Source organism: Eufriesea mexicana, unplaced genomic scaffold (assembly GCF_001483705.2).
Source record: "Eufriesea mexicana isolate 0111107269 unplaced genomic scaffold, ASM148370v2 scaffold3653, whole genome shotgun sequence".
NCBI lineage: Eukaryota > Metazoa > Arthropoda > Insecta > Hymenoptera > Apidae > Eufriesea > Eufriesea mexicana.
The window spans coordinates 186,429-207,772 of record NW_016911671.1 but is presented as its reverse complement, the minus strand read 5'-3'; the positions used below and the strand labels follow the sequence as shown (position 1 = coordinate 207,772).

Sequence of the window (21,344 nt, the reverse complement as noted above, 5' to 3'; positions counted from 1 at the left end):
TTTTTTTTTTTTTTTTTTTTTTTTCTTTTTTAAGAGTAACTAGGTTTACAACTTCGCCTTATTTAAGTGCATTCTGTTTCTTAGTTCTATAAGTTACGTTATCTTTAAAGAAACTAGAATTATTTACTGTATAAATCAGATAAGTGTGGCACGACTTTTTAAGTATGAAATTGAAAATCTGCGCTTCACTTTACATGTAAGATATAAAGGTGAACAATTATTTATTGATACGATTCTACAGTATCTATAAAATTGTATTCAAAACAACATAGGAATTCTTTTTTTGAATATTTTTTTCACAGAATGTAAACTCAATCATAGATTGCCCAAATTCCTTAGCTATTAAACAACACTTTGTATTAATTTGTTTGAACATATTTTTTAACATATGAGAGAGTATATGTACCGTCATTTCTTAACACGCTGCCAGATATTTATACGTATTAATACTCATACATCTCCGAGGATAGTATTCGGAACTTTCTTCTTTGTACATATATTGCTGTTGCCGTTTTCTCTTTTCATTTCAATATACTCAAAATACTCCTACTTGTGGAATAGGTAGGAAAATCTGATTTTTAAACTGTAAGACTGATTTTACAAATCGGCATTTCATTTTCATATGAATGTCTTTTTATCTTAGTTTTAACTGAAAATAATTTTATAATGTAAAAAACCTGTTGTGCAAGCAGAGTTTTTATTATAATCATATTTTATCATATTGTAAGTGAATGAAATATGCAAGAGGTATTTTTAAAGTACATCAGCATTGATATATACTTATGAAAATTCACGTTTTCGTAACATCAAATTGCACTAAGGCATGTACTTATTCCTTTACCTTCAAAATTCTGATAGATTTAGGAATATCATCTTTATGTTCATAAAATTTCTAATTAAATTACACTCATCTTTTATTGATTTAGATAACTAAACTATATAAAAATTGACTAAAAATATAACAATTTTAGACATTCCTAAATCTATTATTATAACTTTAATATTCGATATAATTTTTGAACTGCTATGCATCCGAATGTTTTTATGCTATTTGGAGTAAAATGAAATGTAATTCGTTTTTTTAACTTTATATTTAGAAGGATTATATATTACGGTACAATACGTAATAAGTATTATTTATTAATATAATTATTATAACAAAATAATTTTTAATAATTTAATCATCTTCTTTCTCTCATTAGTTACAAATTTAATTCAATGAGCGACTTTGAATATTATTATTAATTTATGTAGTGAAATATTTGACCAAACTAAAAATTTAATGACCTTGGGAAAAGTGGCCTTAGGACAATTTTATAAAATTTACTAACTTATATATAGAAAAATATATAATGTAATGGCAAAAAAATTCAATTTCTAAACACTTTTTATGTACACAATTTTAATTGATTTTGAAATCACTGAAATTCAATTTATAAGAATGCTCTACTTTAATCCATTATAAATTGTAACATATTTAAAAAGAATGTAATGCGTATTTACAGTAAACGATAAAAGAAATAATGAATATGTGAATAAATAATTGTCAATTTTAATCACATAAATACAAATTTTCATCATATAAAGACATTAAAAGACATTATTTATACAATTATAATTATATTCCTCAAAAGATACGAAATAATCACGGAAATAAATAAATGTTAATATCGATATTTATATTTTTGAATACATTCATATAAGATTCCATTTGAAAATTTTATTAATAAATTCAAAATTTGAATATCAAATTGTAAAGTCGTAATTGGTAAAATTATAAACATTTTTTTTATGATTTTCATTTTTATTATATTTTTACATGTATTTGGTAGATTCGATATAATAAATTTCAAATAAGAATATGAGAGCTACTGACGAAGAATGCGAAAGATTGATTAATCATTTTTACGCGAAGTTATAGGTGAGAACCACTGTTTGGAATCTCACTACTTGGTCGACAATCTTGCGTTTTAGAGTTAGTGGAGCAACGATAAGTGCAATGTTATATAGTTTCCGTAGTTGTCTCTTGTATCAACATCATTTTAAACGTAAATTAATAAAACCATGTATCTACGCAACCAGAAAATAATTCGAATCATAAGTAGCCGGTGAAAAATAGTTTATTTTTCAAAGCGTCCGCGAAGTATACAGATAAATTCTTCGCATTCCAACGTTGGTCCAAGCTCTTGCGAGGGCAGCATCTAGATGAGAATGTTACTTTTGTGATTACTCATTCGGTGACATCTGAGGAATGTGGTAAGCAAATTCGCTTCCTCCTACGCTTTGCAGTTTCTTTTTTCTTTTATATTTTAGTAATAACAATTTCTTTATATCAAATTATTTAAATTTTTATTTTATTGCTTTCTATTAAGTGACTAATACATTTTCTATAACTGTATAGAGCTCGTGGGAAAATTTTTTATTTAAAATTTTTTAAATGTTAATATCAGTTTCTTATTGTAATAACATATTGTTCTATTGATTGTAACTTTATGTTTGGAGTTTTTAATGTTGTCATATATAAATAAATGCGAAGTGAAAATATAAGTGATAATATTAATGCACAGTGATTTACACAAAATGTAATTTATTTGAATTCAGAGCTATTAATTATTAACTACCTGCAGATTTACAATTAGCTTTAATAACTTTAGGAGCATGCTAAAACATTTATTTTTATGGTAAAAATATAAAGGAATATTTTTGTTTTCAAATAAAAATCAGTATGAATTATATTTAATAATTTACTAATATAAGATTTCTGTTTAACATTAATACATTATTCAATACCTGATATAATAGTTTGAAATACTATACTACACTATAATTCTTTTCCAAATTAAAACAAAAAAAAATTTTAATTTTTTAATAATAATTTTATAATTTATTAAAACAATTTAAATTTCAGCTAGAATACAGTTTTTTTTTCTTTGTATGAGACAATTGCTACATTGTGGAATGTGTGGCATAGGTTGACAAAAAGAAAAGGTGCTGGATAATCCAAATGGATAACAAAAGCCCATTATGGCCCAGCATCTGCAGACACAACATCAGCACGAATTTTTACCACTGTGTGATGTATTATTCAACATAATCTCTCTAGCATCATATTTTTGTGACGTTGTTTTTGACTTTGCAATGGTATATGCCCTTGCTCAACATTCTGTAGCTCCTGCAATCCTTTTTCCTTTAAGTATTGTTCTTATAGCTACTTCATTAATTATTTCTCAGGTCAGTATATAAATTAAGTAATCAAATTTTTATTTGATGTAGTTAATTTACTTTTCATTAATTTTAGATTATTAGTGTACGATGGTATTTATGGGGTGCCAGAGGTAAACTAACTGGTAACAATATTAACGATTGCAATATTAATGGAAAGAAAGAAAATGGAAACTGGACAATATGGTGTGTTTTATTACTGCATTCAACCCAAGTTGGAGTATTATGGAGATATTTTAAATTATTTATTCCAGTTAATCTAACTTATGTTAAACATGAGGTGAGAAGCAAGTAAAGATTTGCTGATAAATATAATATAATTTATATAACACTTATATAAAACTAATGATTTTGTGTTATTAGGTGAGAGAACTTTGTGTATTACGACTTATTCATGCATTCTGTGAAGCTGCACCAATGTTGCTTCTGCAGTTATATTTGTTGTCAATTGGAGTCAATAATGATACAAATACTGATGTTGGAAAAACAAAAGAAAGTGAAAGTAGGGACAGTGATAAGTTAGCCAAATTGACTGCAGTATCTGCTGGTCTATCTTTGTGGAGTGTATGTTGGGCAGTGGCTAGTTTTAGCAAAGGTGCAGCACGTCTTCGTAATTTAGAGCGTTTGGTATTGACATGGCTAGGTGTGCTGGCACAACTAGCATGGCGTTTAGGAACTGTAAGCGCTAGAGTAGGAGTATTAGTAGCTTATGCCTCGCTCTATGGTGGACAGTGGTTGCTAATTGTTATGGCTCTCCACTGGTTATCAATGTTGATGTGGTTACTACTTACTCCAGATGGTCTTTTTCACGGTGGTGAACATTTACCTATTTTAAGAAAAACGTCATTAGCTTCACTTCTTGCATTTGTTTATATATTTGCATATGTAAATTTGCACGAAACGAATCATCGTCAAAAAATGGTAAGTTGTTAATACATGTTGTACTTTTAATATTAATATTTTCAAAAGTGAATTAAATTTATTATATTTAATATATTTATATAGGTAATATTTTATACGGTAATGTTTTTGGAGAATAGTTTGCTCATTGGTGTATGGATAGTTGGTGTCAATAGAACTGACCTTTTTCCACACCAGCATCATCCAAACCCTGTAACTTTAGTACTTACTCTATTAGCTTTATTCTTTGGTGGTATGTTTTTTATGGGTCTGTATTATAGGTAATTATAAACGTAATTAAATCAAACAATACACATTATTTAATAAATTTAATGCAAACAATAGTCAACAAATTTATTTAAAATACTAGGTTTTTTCACGTACGAAGATTAAGGTATGAAGCTGGTGGCAGAATGACGGCCTCGAATCTCACGGCATTATCAAACCAGGTATGATATTAAAAATCAAGTTTTCAAAAATAATGTAGATAGTAATTTTAACAAAAGGATTATATTTATAGGATAATCTTGAGGAAAAACAAATAGAATATACAGAAGACAAAAAATTAAGTATGAATGTAGGGGTGCGAAGAGTTAAATTAAGTAATGGTGGAATACCAGGGGTATTCAATTGTCGTTTTGCAAATCCAGCTGTAGTAAATCCAAATCGTAAAAAGAAAAAGCCAACAACATTTGTACCTCCTCCACCCCCACAATCTCAAACTGGGACTGTTACAACACCCATAAATACTGTGGGTGAGTCAAAACAGTGGCTTGGTGTGAATAGTAATTCACGTCAGTTAATCCCATTTTGGAAGAAATCTGTAAATTCTGGTGTAATACAGGTAATATTAAATTATTACATTATTAATAACAAAAAAAAGAGAGAAAGGGAATTAATATTGTATGAAATTTACTTTTATTTTGTACTTTCGTATATTTTTTCTTTAACTTACATCAAGTATTTATTATTTTGAGGTAGAATGATCAGTCAAATGAGCAAAAAATTGGAACAGATGCTGGAACTGCTGGCTCGCTAAGTGTAAATTTAATAAGAGAAAAACTTCAAGAAAAAAAACAACAACAATTACGAGAATTAAGAGCTATACAAGAGGAAATAAAAGAGGGGAAGTTATTTCCTCCACCATCAGCTTCAGCATCATCATTTTCATCATCGCCTGCCTCAAATCAACAACCACCACCTAATACAAAGTTGCACACTTCGCCTAGTTCTCCTTTATTCACGTCTGAACCGTCAGTAGGTGATCAAAATGGAGGAGTAACTCTATCTTCGTGGCCACCGGTAAAAATGCATTGTCTTTTACCTCCACCACCATCTTCTTCTTATTATCCAAACGTTCACCCTTCAAATTCGTGGAGGACAACACAAAGAGAGAGAGCAGACACCCCAGAAATATTACTCGCACCACGATGTCTTCCTCATCATTTTACTCATTGGACACCATCTACTCATGTTAATCATCGGTAATTAAATATTAAAATATAAAAGATTTATAAAATTATATTTATATATATTATGCATGCGCATATATGTGTTTGTATGTACTTATGTATCATATTACATTTAAGTCAAAATGGTGGAGAAGAAAGTTCTAAAGGCGAAGGAGAGGTAGAAGGAGAACTTAGTGACATGGAAGGTAGTCAAGTATCATTACCCCGAAGTTATACTTTACCGCGTGAATTTAAGTATCATCATCCAAATAGCACTGCCAGAGAACGAGAACGACGTGTAGGAAATAACAAAGTTCCAGCCTCGCGTTTCTATTTACCATCTACTAATAGTTCTGATGGTGAGTTTCATTTATGTTTTTTTATTATTTAGATAAATTATTTTTTTAATGTACCTTTGTACAATTTTATATTTAATTTCCCAAATTCATGTACGTATTTAATATTTTCTAGGAGATGTAGATAGTGCAGATAATGAAGAAGAGACAGATTCTGAAGTACATTATCGTATGAAAAACAGTCATGGATCTAATAATCATGGTGAAACGCAACAACAACAGCAGCAACGTTTTGCATTCGAAGATAATAAAACTGAATTTTTAAATCCAGATCCAACAGCAGCTGTTATAATGTCTGGAAATTCTTATTTAAATAATTCTCAAGGGCTACTTCGTCCAAGTCAATTGTTCAGAAACAGGGTTAAACATGAAACAAAGCTTTAAAGCTAATTGATATAGTACTTTAGGAATTAGTATAGTAGCTAATTGAAGGTTTGAAACAAGAAAAGACTGTACATGATCTATTTTTATAAAATTATTCGTTTTTTACGCGCGTGTTTTCTAATATCTTCATAACCAGATTAACATTATTAAAAGTTAGATGCTGATCGTATTTGTATATAAAACAGGAATGAACATACATTTTTTTTTGTTTTTTTTTTTTTTTAATAATACTGTTACATTTGTTCCTTGTAAATGATGGTACAACTATTTACAAATTTAAAGCATGTTAAATAATCAAGTATATGTTTATTTAAATAATCAATTTTTAATTTAAGTACATAGGATTTAAAAAATTTTAACATTTTTACATATTGTGCAAATTCCTTTCTAATAAATTATTGATCCTTTTATTTGTATTTTAAAAGAAAATATACAGTTTAAGAATCCATATAGTATTGATTACTTTATACATACAATATTTTGATACGATGAACTATGTAAACTAATGATATTTGCATTGAACATATTTATTTTAGACTGAAAAAATACATAATCAAATTTTACGATTGTAAAATATTATTTAAATTATTTTAGCTATTTTCTTAATAAATATTTTGAATTAGCAAAAAATATTTATAATTAACTATTAACGTATTAATGATTAAAAATTTGAATTTACAAATGTAAATTACAGAAACACCAATGAAGAAACAGATATACAAGTATCGAAAAGATATACTTACATTTTTTATGCTGTTCATGGTATATTGTTATATATGTTAATATATAAACAATTGTATCTAACAAAAATATTAGAAAATATTTATATTCATATAAATATCTTATAGACCTATATATTGTGCATCAGTATTTCTTTATCAAAATACTGATTTTATGCTATAGTCATTATTTTATAAATTGACAATTTTAAATATATTAGTTAATTGAAATATATTACTTTAGATATTTTAATTCATAATTCAAACCTTAAAGAATGATTTCATTTTTAAAGTTTCTAGTCAGCTCCTTGTGTGGTAAGACAATCGAATTTAATACAATTTTCTCAGCTGCCAAACGTACGCTAGTACCTGAAATATAAATAATAAAAAAATGCTTACTTTTCTGGTTGAAAGATTAAGTAATAAACTATTTACCAAGGATTGTTATAGAAGGATTCAATTTCCCATTAGTGTTAAACAAAGGTAAGTTTTCCATTTTTGCAAACTGTTTGTTAGGATTAGGATCACATGGTGTTCCTTCTACTCGTGCCCATTCTCCTACATAACTACTTTTGCCCACTATACTGTGTAATACAATGGAATGTGCCTGAATATGGGCATTAGCTAATATAATTGACTCCTTTATTCTAACACCACAAGCAATAATAGCATTGGGACCTATGCTTACATTTGGGCCTATCTGCAAATGAAATATTATTTTACAGAAATTTTATTTTTACCTTTATAAGAACAAAATATAATTTTTGAATAAAATTTTCTCTACCACTGCTGTTGGATGGACAGTAGCAGAAGGATGTATATAGATATCACCATTAATTTGACAAGGTCCATTAAATGTAGAAGCAAGTCGTGTTGGGTGTTTTACTTTATATAGAGCTAAATAGTGACGATTGGCATATATAGCAGAACCTGCAGTTTTAACTTGTGACCACCATTTTAAAATAGGTAAAGCAAATAAACGGCCAGTTTCTGCTAAACGCATTAATATGTCTTGTTCAAGAGATATATGAGCTGGGTCTTTACCATTACCATTGAACTGTCTATTAAATAATATTTAATTATAATTTTATTATATATGATATGTATAAATAATTTTTTAACAAAATTTCTAAAATATCTTACATAAAATTCTCTTGACTTTGTCCTGCATAAAAGACATCAGCCATAGTCTGAAAAATATCTGGCGAAGAAAGGTAGATACCACAATTTATTAAAGTTGAAACAAATGTTGATGGTTTTTCTACATAGTGTGCAACTTTTCCTTCCTTATCAAGAACCATACATCCATAATTTAAGGACTGCTGCCTTGTAGCTTCATTAGCCATGATTGTAAGTAATGCTTGTTTTTCTTCATGATACTCGACTATCTCTTGCAAAGGAAAATCAGCACATACATCACCATTCATTATAAAAAAATATGTAGGTCCACCTGAGCGTATTTGATCACGAAAGTGATATAAGCCACCAGCTGTTCCCAATGGTATAAATTCTTGAAGATATCTAATAGTTATTTTATATGTATTTGTCATTTCCTGAATAAATTGAGACAAATCACTTGCAAGATATGATCCTATTATCAATATTTCATTAAGATTTTCCACCTTGGAACATGCTTCTATATGATGCTGTATTACTGGTAATCCAGCAACTGGGAATAAAGGTTTTGGTATATCTAATGAAAGAGGCCTAAACCTAGTACCTGTAAAATATATTTTTAATTTTAAAATATTATTAAGTAGGTTATTTTCATTTATTATTCAATTCAAATACACTAAGTTTTAGTATTATTAAATATATGTACAATGATATTTAAGGTTATATTTTTGTTCCGATTATAATTACTCTATTAAAAATATTTGTATTATGTAATACACAAACCTTTTGATGGTCCTCCAATTAATATAACAGATTTCAGTATCATTCTTATAAATTATACAAAGTTTTAGTACAATTTTGAGTAATTCTCTTATTACAATAATAAAAAGTTAATTCACTGATAGATTTAGGAACACTTCAAAATTTCTAGTTTGTAAATTCCAATTCAATGGATAGGATAAGATAAGAACTAGAACTTCCTGACAAATAATACAGGAGTAAACTTAAGCAAATTCTGAATAGAATTTGTATGATCATCAAATTAATATAAACAATTATCTTAGCCTTATTATTAGAATAACAGAATTACAATTCATATCTAAAAATAAAAAACTTTTTATTGCTATAAATTTTTTAAAACTTCATTTTATATATTTTCATAAAACATAATTATTATTAAAAAATATTTATTTTTATTTTTTCAAAGAAATAATTAGATAGGAAAAACTTTCACAATTAGAAATGAAACTTTAAATTTGTTTATTTATTCTTATAAAAAGATATATTGCAAATTACAAAATAGATTCAAAAATCTGAAAAAATGATATAAAGATTATTACATTGTATATAACGTACATTTAAAAAACAATTTATGATAATCTAGTGAAAATAGATTATTAGTTAAACTGCAAATTCATTTAAAAATTATTAAAAGCAATGTTATTATATAAAAATATATTATTACTCATACCTTCCAATAAGAAGTATAAAATACTTCATGAATAAAATATTTCATTAATTGAATACTTAATTGATAATGAAAATATTACTTGTATGTCTCTCTTAAAAGCTTAGTATATATAAAAATTTATATTATACATTAGGCAGTACCCAATTCAAGAAATTCATAGCAACCTCAAATCCAAGAAAACATGCTGCATTTGCAGGAAATGCACGAAGCATCACAGGTACACATCCTCTGTACAATGCTGTTGGTCCTTCTTCTTTCATTAAAAGTACAAAAACGTCGCGAATTCCGTATTTAAAAGTACCATCTGGAGCTTAAATATTATAAATAAAATATTAGTTAGTATTTGTAATAATTTTTTGTAATTTGCTTAAAAATATTACTTCAAAATTAGTAATAAATTCGGATAAAGATAAAAATAAAAATTATAGTGATAATACATACCACTTTGTAAACGACTCTTTAATACATCAGGTGGCATTCCAACAATCCAATTTGCAATACCAGCAGAACCACCAGCCACGATTGTTTGTAGTATTCCTAGTTTACCTTCTTCAGAGGTCATCCATTTCTTCAGACACTCATATGTCATAAAATACATTCCACTGGCAGGAACATCTGAAAGTTGAATGTGAAATATTATTAGCAACATATAGGAGTTACATGCATTGAATATTTTATAAGGAAAGGAATTAGAAATTTGGGTAATATTTATATAAACAAGTTACATATTATAAAAGATAATCATCAAATTCAAAAAAGATTAAGATACACCTGAATGTATATAATTAAAGTATCATGTGGAAACGTTATTTATAATTATAAAGCAAGAATAGTGTGTGTAGGTTGCTAGATAGGAAGCATCCTGTTTGATAGGGGACATCAAGGCACATAGATAACAATTAACAAAATTCAGTTTCCTTCAAACCAGTGTAGCATTATTGGTTTTAAGATCTGCTTTTCTTCAATTCTCAAATTTTACACTAATTATGACGGTTGTTCTAATACTTGTCCTCACTCTGCTGGTATATAATTCTTTTCTTTATTTAAAATGAAGAAGTGTAAGAGGAAAAAATTATTTTTTTCATAATATTTTTAAGTTTATTAGTCTTTTACTGTAACACAGAGTTTCGTAAAAGTGATTTCATATGTAAATTTATTTGAACAATAAATTAATAAATAAACGTGTGTTTAGAATGAGTGCTTTGGACAAATAATCGATATTGGCGATATTTGGGAAGTAAAATGTCCACCAGGATGTTCATGTGAGGTACAGAAATTTGCTGATTTACCATTACACCGATGGATTAGAACAAATCCAGATCAGGTATGATAATCAGCTATATTCCACTTTTTGAGATTCAACTATTTTTTTTTCTTTTTTAATAGAACTTGACAAAAGATGATAATTTTGAACTTGTATTAAATATGGACCATTCTATAATTCCCGAATTTTTAAAAGTAGCAATTTGCGTTGTTGCTGAAGACTATGAAGAACTTTTGGATAAACTTCCATCAGATATTCAGGTTGATGTTATGAAATAGATTAATATAATTTTTTATTATTCAGAAATAACATATATGTCTTTGCCTTAGGTGTTTACAATTCTTCAATCTGGCATGGGAGACTTTGAAATTCTTTTACAGTCTACAACATTTCAACGTTTTACAGATTTAATGTCTCTAGACATTCAAGGCATAGATTACAATGAATTAATGAAAAAAAATCTGAATAGTGAAGAAGGAAAACAGAGAGGAATTATTTTGTCTGTTGATTCATTATATCCATTAGGACTAAATCTACTTTATTTAAATTTAGAACGAGTAAAATTGACCAGTTTGAGTCCAACAAGAAAAAACAAAGCTAATCTTGTAGTTAAACCAATGAATACAGTTACCAGTGATGAAAATAGAAATAATCAATTATTAAATAATAAGGGTACAGGACATAGACTGATATTTTTAAGTCAACAAAATAGTGGAGAAAGTGATGACAAGGAAATACTTCCTTATGATGTGTATAAACAAGAAATGGAGGGATACAGGGAAACTGTTGGACTTTTTACTGGTTTAGGAGCTTTAACTCATTTAAGAGTTTATGATTGTGATTTGAAAGACATATCATGGCATATGTTTGATGGTTTAAACAGTCTAGTCCATCTTTCATTAGAGAAGAATAGTTTGAAATTCATACCAGAATTTTGTTTTTATGGTACTCCAAATTTAAAAGTACTATCACTTGCAAGTAATCAGTTGTTAACACTTAAAAGTGTAGACTTAGCTGGCTTACTGATGCTTGAAGATCTTGATTTAAGGGGAAATAATCTAACTTTTTTATCAGAATTATCTTTCCCCCCTTTTCCAATGTTAAAGATTGCAGATTTTCGAGAAAATCCCTTAGATTCCATATTCCCAAGGTATTTTAATATATTTTTTCTTTATTTTTAAAATAATAAACTACAAAATTAAATAAATATCCTTTAATTTCAGTACTTTTGAAATCATGAATACAACATTGAAGCTCTACCTAGGAGGTGAAGATTCAAAATTATATCTACAAAAGAATTCTTTTCTAGGATTATCACAACTTCAAATCTTGTATTTGTATAATTTGGAAATACCAGTGTTAGAACGTTTTGTATTTCAAGGAATGCCAGAGTTATTGAAATTAAAAGCACGTGGGAATATTTCAAGTATTGAATTTGATGCATTTGTAGACTTAATCAAATTAGTAGATCTTGATCTAAGTCACTGTCATATTCGTAAAATATCTATGGATGCATTTTATGGATTACAAAATGTTAAACGCATAGATTTGTCAAACAATGAATTAGAATTCATTTCACCGGGTTTATTTGGAGTGCAACAACAAAAACAACTTAGAGAAATTATCCTTTCAAAGAATAAATTGACATCACTACCTGTAGATTTTTTCAAAATTCTTCGGATTTCAAACAAACAATCACATTTTGCAAGTGTAAGATTAGATGGTAATCCATGGGATTGTACTTGTTCAATGGCTACTTGGAATCCTCATTTCGTAAGTGCAAAAAAGCTACTTTTTATTTAAAGAACAAACTTTAATAATTTCTTTTATAAAATTTAATTGTAATTAATTTTTAACTGAAGACCATAAAATGATCATAATTTGATTGAAAATAGATAAATAGATTACGAGAAACAGCACCAAGGTGTTCAACACCCAAAAAGCTGAAAAATTGGGGAATTTTTCATGCACTACGCAAAGGTGGTTTACAATGCAGAACCTTAAGGAGAAGACATTTGAAGAAGTCCACAATGGGAAAAAATAACTATGAAGATAATATCATCAGTTAGCTAATATATTTTTTAAATTAACAATTTAATATATGTGTATAAAGAAAAGAACAAAATTAGACAGTTTAATTTTCTGTTTCTATAAGATAATTTTGCATTTTAAATACATCATTTTAGTTGTATATCACTGTGTATAGCTAGATATATAAGAGATAAAAAAATTGAAAATAAAAAGGAATAGCAATTGACAATTTCATAGTTTCTATATTTGAATCATGAAAATAAAATAGAAGAAAAAATAGTATTACATACCTCTCAAAAGAGTAGCACAGGTACCTTTATAAATACTTTTAATCCCCCCTTCTCTATAAAGTTGCTTCATACAATCAATAGGTCCATTATATTTGGGTTTTGTATTACCATGTTGTATTTGTAAGAGACATTTTATTCTTTCACCAGGTGCCATTATAATAGTTGTAAAGATGCCACTAAATGCACCAGCATAAAATAATCGCAAAAGACTTAGTTCTTCCCTGTCAGATTTTTTTACCAATTGTTTTCCAAGTCCAAATCCATAAAAACTTATGGCAAATATTGGAGCTACACCACATAAAGGTGCACCCATACCTAAAGAAAAAATATTATAAATAATCTAATAGGCAAACATTTTTTTAATAAGAAAAGGGTAGGATCAATGAAATATATTCATATATAACTAATATACGTACTATGTACCAACCCTTATATAATCCACGTATTCCTTCTTTTGTAATTGTTTTCTTAGCACAATCTATTGTTCCATTATACAACAGTGTTTCATTTGGACCTGGCACAGGCATAGTTTGAAGGCGAACCTATTAGGAATAATGATTTTCTTTAGATATTTATTTTAATACAGAATATTATTAAAACAAACTTTAAAAATAATAAAATGAAAAAACTCAGTAAAACATCTTTAATGAGATAAAAAGGAAGTACAGAAAACATTAATGTCATTGATTAATTATTTTTACTGTAACATATTTAAACTATAAACTGTTTTTTATTTTGCTTATTTATTATAATATATAAATCTATATTTTCCATAGTTCTTATTTTTATCATCAAATATTAGAACAAAAAATGTTTTAAATAATAAATTGTAATGATGACTAAAAACAGCTAATTCATTATTGAAATTGAAAAAAATACAAATATAAAATAGAAAAATAATCTTTTTAAATAAAGCTTTATGTACAAATTCTAATGTTATCAGCATACATTATATTTCTTTTACCTAACATATCCAATATTAGGGTCAATCCTCTTCAGGTAAAAACAGTTCAGTCCTAAAAGTAGGACTTACTAATCCAACTTATAATTAGATTAGGTACAGCTGAAAAATTGGGGATTATCTTTTATATTTAATCTTACAAAAATATTCATTTTACCCCAAATTCTAATTTCTTTTATTTTTTAGCTTTATTTTGTAATTTGAAAACATTCTAACAGTTTTACAAATATTTTATAATTCTGATTTTATAATATAATACAAAATAGTAAAATAAAACTCCATTTGCTCTAATTCAATAATAAAAATAAATTTTTATTTATAAATTGCAAAATCTGTACTACCTTATTTATAAATATTTTTATTATTACTATTATTGGTGTTACATAAATGTTTCATTATGTTAAAATAATAGTTTATACAAATAAATATACTGAGCATGTTAGGCAATCATGCATAAATTTCACGTTAGAATTTTTTAATAATAATCTATTTTTTATATTAAATGGTATAACCTTACTTTTATTGTATCAAGCGGATGGCCGACTACAACAGTACATATTCCACCAAAACCTCCACTTAAAAAGTATTTAATAAGACTCTCCTTTTCTGACATTTTAATGATAATGTTATTAACAAATAAATGTTACTATGAGGTAAACTAAAGAATAAGTAGATCAATCTTTCTAAAGCAATTACAGAATTCAGTCTTGAATCTTATTAAAAAATAACACTATATTTGGATAAAGTAAAATCATTAATATGATAGAATAATCATTCAAAAATGAATATATATCATTTTGTAAATTATAATTATTTAATAATGATTGTATTTACTCAAATAAATATTAATTTTTATTCTTGAAAAATGAAATAGGGGTTAATGGAAAGAGAAATAAGAAATAAACATTTTTAAACAAATTAAACCAATACTAGTTTTGGATACATTTAAAAAATTATTAAATAAATTCAAAAAATTTTTTAACATATAAAATATTTACATATTTTATATAATTATAATACATTAAAAAGTAAATTTTATATATGCCGCCATTTCAATTTGTGATAGCGCTGTTGTATATACGTACTAAGTATAAAATATTTTAGCGATCTAAAGCTTCATTTCTCTATGAATGAAATATATCAACATAAAAGTAATGGGTAGTTTTCTAATCTTTGGATTTTATGATAAATGATTTAGCATATTACGTTAAATAATATAATTTAAAGTGGTATCTTTGAAATAAGTGTCAGAACATGTAAATAATATCAGGTGATTGAAGTTATTAATTGTTTGGTTTCAATTCATAATAAATTCTTTTTATTTTACATACTTTTATCTTGACACTTTCCAATGTAGCTATTTTATTTTTGTAGAGATTATAGTCTTGGTGTTAGTAATCCACTTTTATGCATTCTATTTGACCTTGCTTTGAACATTGAAAATATGTTGAATTTATGCAATGTAAATAAGCAACTATAATAAAATGTTAATAATGATTAATTACTAATATTTTAACTTTACTATATAATTTATGTATTTTCAAGCTATAATTTCTTATAATTTTATATTATTCGAAATTTTTATTTCTGCAAGAAATGTGATAATTCAATTCTAAACATGTTTGACAATTAAATTTTATTCTTGACTGATATTTATTACATATTGTAGGACTAACAACAATGTCTGAGAAAATTCCATCTAATCAACCACAGCCAATTGTTAAGATAGGCCATTATACACTTGGCCAAACCTTAGGTGTTGGAACATTTGGTAAAGTAAAAAGTATGTAAATTATTACTTTCTCAGTAATTTTTTATTATTTCTTTTATATTAAGTCATATAGCAATACATAAAATATTAGAAAATATAATTGTTATATAAAAGCTATTAGCTTATCATTTTTATAGTTGGTGAACATGTTTTGACAAAACATAAAGTTGCTGTCAAAATTTTAAATCGGCAAAAGATCAAAAGTTTAGATGTGGTTGGAAAAATTAGAAGAGAAATACAAAATCTTAAACTTTTTAGACATCCTCATATTATTAAATTGTGAGTAATGATAATATACATTGTAATATGTTAAATATTAAAGAATATAAATCTTTTTTGTAATTTAGGTATCAAGTTATAAGCACACCTACTGATATATTCATGATAATGGAATATGTATCAGGTGGAGAATTGTTTGACTATATTGTTAAGCATGGCAAACTAAAAGAATATGAGGCTCGAAGGTTTTTTCAGCAGATCATTTCTGGTGTTGATTATTGTCATAGGCATATGATAGTTCACCGTGACTTAAAACCAGAGAATCTTTTGTTAGATCACAATCTACATGTAAAAATAGCAGATTTTGGTATTTGAATATAGTTGGGATATTATTGTCTTTTAAATGAAATGTTTTTTAAACTGCAAGACATCCTTTTATAATTTTTAATTGGTTTTATTATGATAACTATTCATAAATGAAATATAAACTAAATATTTAAAAATTAAACTTCTATGAATGTCTTGCATATTAACCATTAATATTAATTAATTGCAATGTATTTAAAAAAGAATAATTTAATAATTTAATCAAATTATAGGTTTATCAAATATGATGATGGATGGAGAATTCTTACGCACTTCATGTGGTTCTCCTAACTATGCAGCACCAGAAGTAATTTCGGGTAAACTATATGCCGGTCCTGAAGTTGATATCTGGTCTTGTGGAATAATACTTTATGCTTTGCTATGTGGTACATTACCATTTGATGATGAACATGTACCAACACTCTTCCGTAAAATTAAATGTAAGCAATAACAATGTTTGTAAATTTTAATTTTTGATAATGTATACAAAATTTTTAATATTTGTTTCAGCTGGAATTTTTCCCATTCCAGAGTACCTGAATAAAAGTGTTGTAAGCCTTTTATGTCACATGTTGCAAGTAGATCCTATGAAAAGGGCAACCATTGAAGATATTAAGTACATTAAATTTTTATTATATGTATATTTTCAATTTTTGTACTATTTAAGTTGTTTTTAAACTGTTTAATATTTTTTCAATACAATTGGAATTAGTTATAAATATTTTTGATTTAGGAAACATGAATGGTTCCAAAAGGATTTACCTTCATATTTATTTCCATCTCCTGTTGAGCAGGACTCTTCTGTAATAGATATAGATGCAGTAAACGAAGTTTGTGAAAAGTTCAATGTAAAGGAAGCAGAAGTACATTCTGCATTATTAGGTGGTGATCCTCATGATCAGTTAGCAATTGCATATCATTTAATAATAGACAATAAAAGAATCGCAGATGAGGCTGCTAAAGCAGAATTGAAAGATTTCTATGTAGCTTCTAGTCCGCCTCCTGTTGCTTTCAGTCCTAATGATACAAATAGCAGTCCTTTGAGACCACATCCAGAGAGAATAGCACGTAAGGAAATAAAATTAATCTTATAGACTTTTAAGAATTTTTAATGCCATCACAGAACTTTTAAAAATTATATTTAATTTTTTATTGTACTGTTTTAGCATTACGAGAAAGACAAAGTTCTCAAGGAAGTACATCATCCTCAACACAAGGTGCTCGTGGTACACCAGTAAAACGGGCTAAATGGCACTTAGGAATTCGTTCACAATCTAAACCAAATGACATTATGAGTGAAGTTTATCGAGCCATGAAAGCTCTCAATTTTGTAAGATATTTTCCAATTAATTTTTGAAATAGTTAACTTAATACACATATTAAGTAGTTTATATTTTTAGGAATGGAAGATCATAAATGCTTACAGTGTTAGAGTACGTCAAAAAAATAAATTAACAGATAGATACAGTAAGATGTCATTACAACTTTATCAAGTTGATTATAAAAGTTATTTATTAGATTTTAAATCTTTATCAAATGAAGAAGAAGATATTGGACGTGGTAAAGAATTATAATTAACTTTGGTGACTTATTGATCCATGAATGATGTATAAAATATAATATAAATATAATTATTTTAGATCCTACACTTCCACCACCTCAAGCTACAGGACATCATACAATGGAATTCTTTGAAATGTGCGCAGCATTAATCACGCAATTAGCTCGATAAATTTGCTGTATAATATGAGTTATCATTTTTCAGAACTATGTTAATGTCGAATTTTATTCCTTGTTGTACTTTACACAACACGTATCAATGCAGTTCATAGGATAAAGGGAATTCTTAGAAACAAAATAATATCAGTTTCACAAAAAAGTTAAGTGCAAGGAGATAAGAGTATAATAAATCTGTAGAAAATTAAGTAATATTTTTTTAAACCCAACCATTTTAATATTATACGAAAAAAATAAAAGAAATAATGTATTTATTAAAAAAATATATTAATATCTCTGTATATATATTGATAAATTAAAGGGAACAAAATATATTTTTATTTAAAATTAAAGATTTTAGTTTCCCCATTAAAACATCAGGTAGTGCTGGAAACAAATTTCCTAAGATTCTTAAAGTTTCCACTCTGCTTACTGTACGTTCATAAAATCCAGAAACTTGAACTAATCATTATTAGTCTCTGTTTTTATGTCATAGATTTAAGTGGAATATGCTGACTCTCGCTTTAACGAGGGTGCAAATTTTAAAAATTTTCTATTAGTTCGTACATAAGCAACTTACATCTTTGCGCAGTCTCAGTAGACTATTGGGTGAAAGAGTGATATACTGACAATTTTCAACGTGAAGTGAAACTGAAGAACACGAAAGAAGTAAGGATTTACTTCAAACATGTTTGCAATTGTTGAAACAGATATGCAATTTCACACAAGACTCTTTGACAAGTGATTCCTATATCTCTAGTTGATCGACAAAATTGAAACGAAAGAGGTTTTTGAATGTATTATAATATATCATATATATTATATGTATAGAGAAGTGTATGTACATTCTTCCGATTTGACGGTTGTTTAAACACTGCATCGAAAGCGTTGTTTAATGTTTGTACTATGCAAACGACATTTGAAACCACCCTGTGAACATATTAATATTGCAGGATTTGTGGAAAAAGAAGAGATTTGGGGGATTTGTGTGTGTATTTGGGGGACTTGAACCCGGGTTCTTCTTCGTCCTGGATAAGGGCGCTCTTTGCTGCGCCATCGAGACCCTGTTGCGCTTTTTACTTTTTCGAAGTCCTTTCCTCGCACATATAGGAGAGGCGCTACCGATTCGACAATATATTGATCAACAAGTACAGTATTCAGGACTACTGATTTGACGAATTAATACCGATTATTCGCTAAAACAATGGCTGCTACTTTCGATCAATATGACAAATCCAGGTAAATAAAAAGATGTTTTTAATCATTATTTTGCATTATGAAATTAATTCTCATCGTTTAATGAAGTAATAAACATCACTTTGTTGATAATTAACCTTTAATGTTTAATTTTACTAATCTTACAAAAAGTGTGTTGATTTTTAAATATTATATTATAAATGATTTAATATATTCTAAGTATGAATAATAAATATTATTTAAATTGTATTTTTTATATTTTTTGATATTTTGATATATGTATATGTATATATACATATCATCAAATATAAGATACTTTCAATTTCACATATTTATTATTCTTTATATATGAAATCACACATCTAACCTTTTTTGTGAAGTTAAAATTAACATAGAATTTCATGGAATTATATTTTTATTATTATGTTGTTTTAGTTGGTATTTTGGTGCAATGTCACGACAAGATGCCTCGGATTTACTCATGGGTGAAAAAGAAGGTGGCGTATTCTTAGTACGTGACAGCACATCAATCCATGGCGATTTTGTTTTATGTGTACGAGAAGACAGCAAGGTTAGCCATTATATTATAAATAAAATTCAGCAGGGTGATCAAATACGTTATCGGATTGGAGATCAAACGTTTCCTGATATTCCAAACCTTTTGGCTTTTTACAAATTACATTATTTGGACACTACTCCATTGATCAGGCCTGCACCTAAAAAAATACAAAGGGTAATAGCAAAATATGATTTTGAGGGGAATGATCCTGATGATTTACCTTTTAGAAAAGGTTTGTATATTTTAATTTTTATGCAAAATATATACACATAGTGTTTATGCAAATTTTGTCCTTTACAAGTTTGATTGATTATATGCTTTTAATTGATATGATACTTGATATGATATTTTTAATTTTCTAGTTGAGTACTATTAATAATGAGAGGTTTTAGATTATAATTTTATATATTGTGAAAACATAATGTTTTCTTTTTCAGGAGAAATTCTTACAATTATATCAAAAGATGAAGAACAATGGTGGACTGCTAGAAACAGTCTTGGTCAAACTGGTTCAGTCCCAGTTCCATATGTTCAAAAATATGAAGAAGATAATCACTCTGTGATTGAGAACAATTCACGTCCTGAAAGTGGAGGATGTTCAACTACAAATTCTAATTCAGTTCAAGTTTCTGCTTCTCAAATGTCTTATCCAGAAGGTGGACAGGGGACTACTCGTAGATCAAATATTCAGAGAACATTACCAGCTTTTGCAAAAGTAAAACAAGCAAGAGTACCAAATGCATATGATAAAACTGCCCTAAAACTAGAAGTTGGAGATGTGATAAAAGTAACAAAGACTAATATAAATGGTCAGTGGGAAGGTGAATTGCATGGCAAAGTTGGTCACTTTCCATTCACACATGTTGAGTTTGTAGATAATGAAACTGGAGAAGACAATCAGGAGATTTAACGGAAGTCTTCCAAGTGTGATGAATAAAAAAATTGACTTGGAAAGTTTTATGTTGGCAGTTTAGATTTATATTAGCAGCGATTCTGTGTACTGGTACATAAAATTTATCTATTTTAATATTTTGTATACGATTTGTGACTTCAAATATTTTGTGACATTTTTATTAATTGTTAATTACTTAATATTTTTAATGCACAAAATTTATATGAATGTTTTTATAAATCTTCCAACTTTTCTAGTCATAAAGTAACAAATCATACATGATTAATGCTATCCTTTCAAAAATTGTAAAACATTCAGCTTCTTTTGATTAAGTTTTGTACCAGTACATATCGTACTGCTTAGCCATAGGTTGTGCCAGATGGAGCAACATTTTCTACAAAAATATTCTATTTAATGATGGAGCTGTTAACCATATTACAATTGTAATTATACATAAAT

General features: G+C 27.3%; 6 protein-coding genes across 9 annotated transcripts; 4 read left to right on the top strand and 2 right to left on the bottom strand.

The window, feature by feature from the left end:
* The first annotated feature begins 2,077 nt into the window (after positions 1-2,077).
* On the top strand, positions 2,078-6,418 carry LOC108551077 (uncharacterized). The gene is made up of 10 exons (XM_017905102.1): positions 2,078-2,256; positions 2,909-3,231; positions 3,299-3,502; positions 3,586-4,143; positions 4,228-4,403; positions 4,493-4,571; positions 4,643-4,966; positions 5,104-5,606; positions 5,712-5,932; positions 6,045-6,418. The coding sequence occupies exons 2-10, from the start codon at positions 3,025-3,027 to the stop codon at positions 6,311-6,313; spliced, it is 2,541 nt and encodes an 846-aa protein (XP_017760591.1). The 5' UTR covers positions 2,078-2,256; positions 2,909-3,024; the 3' UTR covers positions 6,314-6,418.
* Positions 6,419-7,300: 882 nt separating this feature from the next.
* Gmppa (GDP-mannose pyrophosphorylase A) lies at positions 7,301-9,036 on the bottom strand. The gene is made up of 5 exons (XM_017905114.1): positions 8,932-9,036; positions 8,176-8,752; positions 7,817-8,093; positions 7,468-7,732; positions 7,301-7,401 (listed from the first exon to the last, which is right to left on the bottom strand). Exons 1-5 carry the CDS (start codon positions 8,972-8,974, stop codon positions 7,301-7,303), a joined length of 1,263 nt encoding a protein of 420 aa, XP_017760603.1. The 5' UTR covers positions 8,975-9,036.
* A 676-nt stretch (positions 9,037-9,712) lies between these two features.
* On the bottom strand, positions 9,713-14,864 carry colt (carnitine/acylcarnitine carrier protein colt, mitochondrial). 2 transcript variants are annotated; one of them, XM_017905080.1, is made up of 5 exons: positions 14,683-14,864; positions 13,632-13,746; positions 13,205-13,519; positions 10,061-10,234; positions 9,713-9,929 (listed from the first exon to the last, which is right to left on the bottom strand). In XM_017905080.1, the coding sequence occupies exons 1-5, from the start codon at positions 14,776-14,778 to the stop codon at positions 9,742-9,744; spliced, it is 888 nt and encodes a 295-aa protein (XP_017760569.1). In that variant the 5' UTR covers positions 14,779-14,864; the 3' UTR covers positions 9,713-9,741. The 2 variants fall into 2 exon arrangements, with proteins under 2 accessions (XP_017760569.1, XP_017760571.1); XM_017905082.1 differs by lacking the exon at positions 14,683-14,864 and adding an exon at positions 14,169-14,240.
* LOC108551069 (carboxypeptidase N subunit 2) lies at positions 10,472-12,952 on the top strand. Its single transcript, XM_017905079.1, has 6 exons — positions 10,472-10,641; positions 10,812-10,943; positions 11,006-11,143; positions 11,213-12,033; positions 12,107-12,656; positions 12,779-12,952. Exons 1-6 carry the CDS (start codon positions 10,606-10,608, stop codon positions 12,950-12,952), a joined length of 1,851 nt encoding a protein of 616 aa, XP_017760568.1. The 5' UTR covers positions 10,472-10,605.
* A 493-nt stretch (positions 14,865-15,357) lies between the features above and the next one.
* AMPKalpha (AMP-activated protein kinase alpha subunit) lies at positions 15,358-18,462 on the top strand. Of its 2 annotated transcripts, XM_017905077.1 has the most exons (11): positions 15,358-15,435; positions 15,835-15,948; positions 16,074-16,215; positions 16,284-16,522; positions 16,755-16,961; positions 17,032-17,137; positions 17,255-17,589; positions 17,688-17,851; positions 17,922-18,081; positions 18,162-18,219; positions 18,287-18,462. In XM_017905077.1, the coding sequence occupies exons 2-11, from the start codon at positions 15,846-15,848 to the stop codon at positions 18,351-18,353; spliced, it is 1,581 nt and encodes a 526-aa protein (XP_017760566.1). In that variant the 5' UTR covers positions 15,358-15,435; positions 15,835-15,845; the 3' UTR covers positions 18,354-18,462. The 2 variants fall into 2 exon arrangements, with proteins under 2 accessions (XP_017760566.1, XP_017760567.1); XM_017905078.1 differs by having other exon boundaries at positions 18,162-18,361.
* A 350-nt stretch (positions 18,463-18,812) lies between these two features.
* Crk (Crk proto-oncogene, adaptor protein) lies at positions 18,813-20,977 on the top strand. Of its 2 annotated transcripts, none has more exons than XM_017905110.1 (4): positions 18,813-18,906; positions 19,191-19,476; positions 19,870-20,225; positions 20,431-20,977. In XM_017905110.1, the coding sequence occupies exons 2-4, from the start codon at positions 19,442-19,444 to the stop codon at positions 20,901-20,903; spliced, it is 864 nt and encodes a 287-aa protein (XP_017760599.1). In that variant the 5' UTR covers positions 18,813-18,906; positions 19,191-19,441; the 3' UTR covers positions 20,904-20,977. The 2 variants fall into 2 exon arrangements, with proteins under 2 accessions (XP_017760599.1, XP_017760600.1); XM_017905111.1 differs by lacking the exon at positions 18,813-18,906 and adding an exon at positions 18,955-19,024.
* The last annotated feature ends 367 nt before the right edge of the window (positions 20,978-21,344 follow it).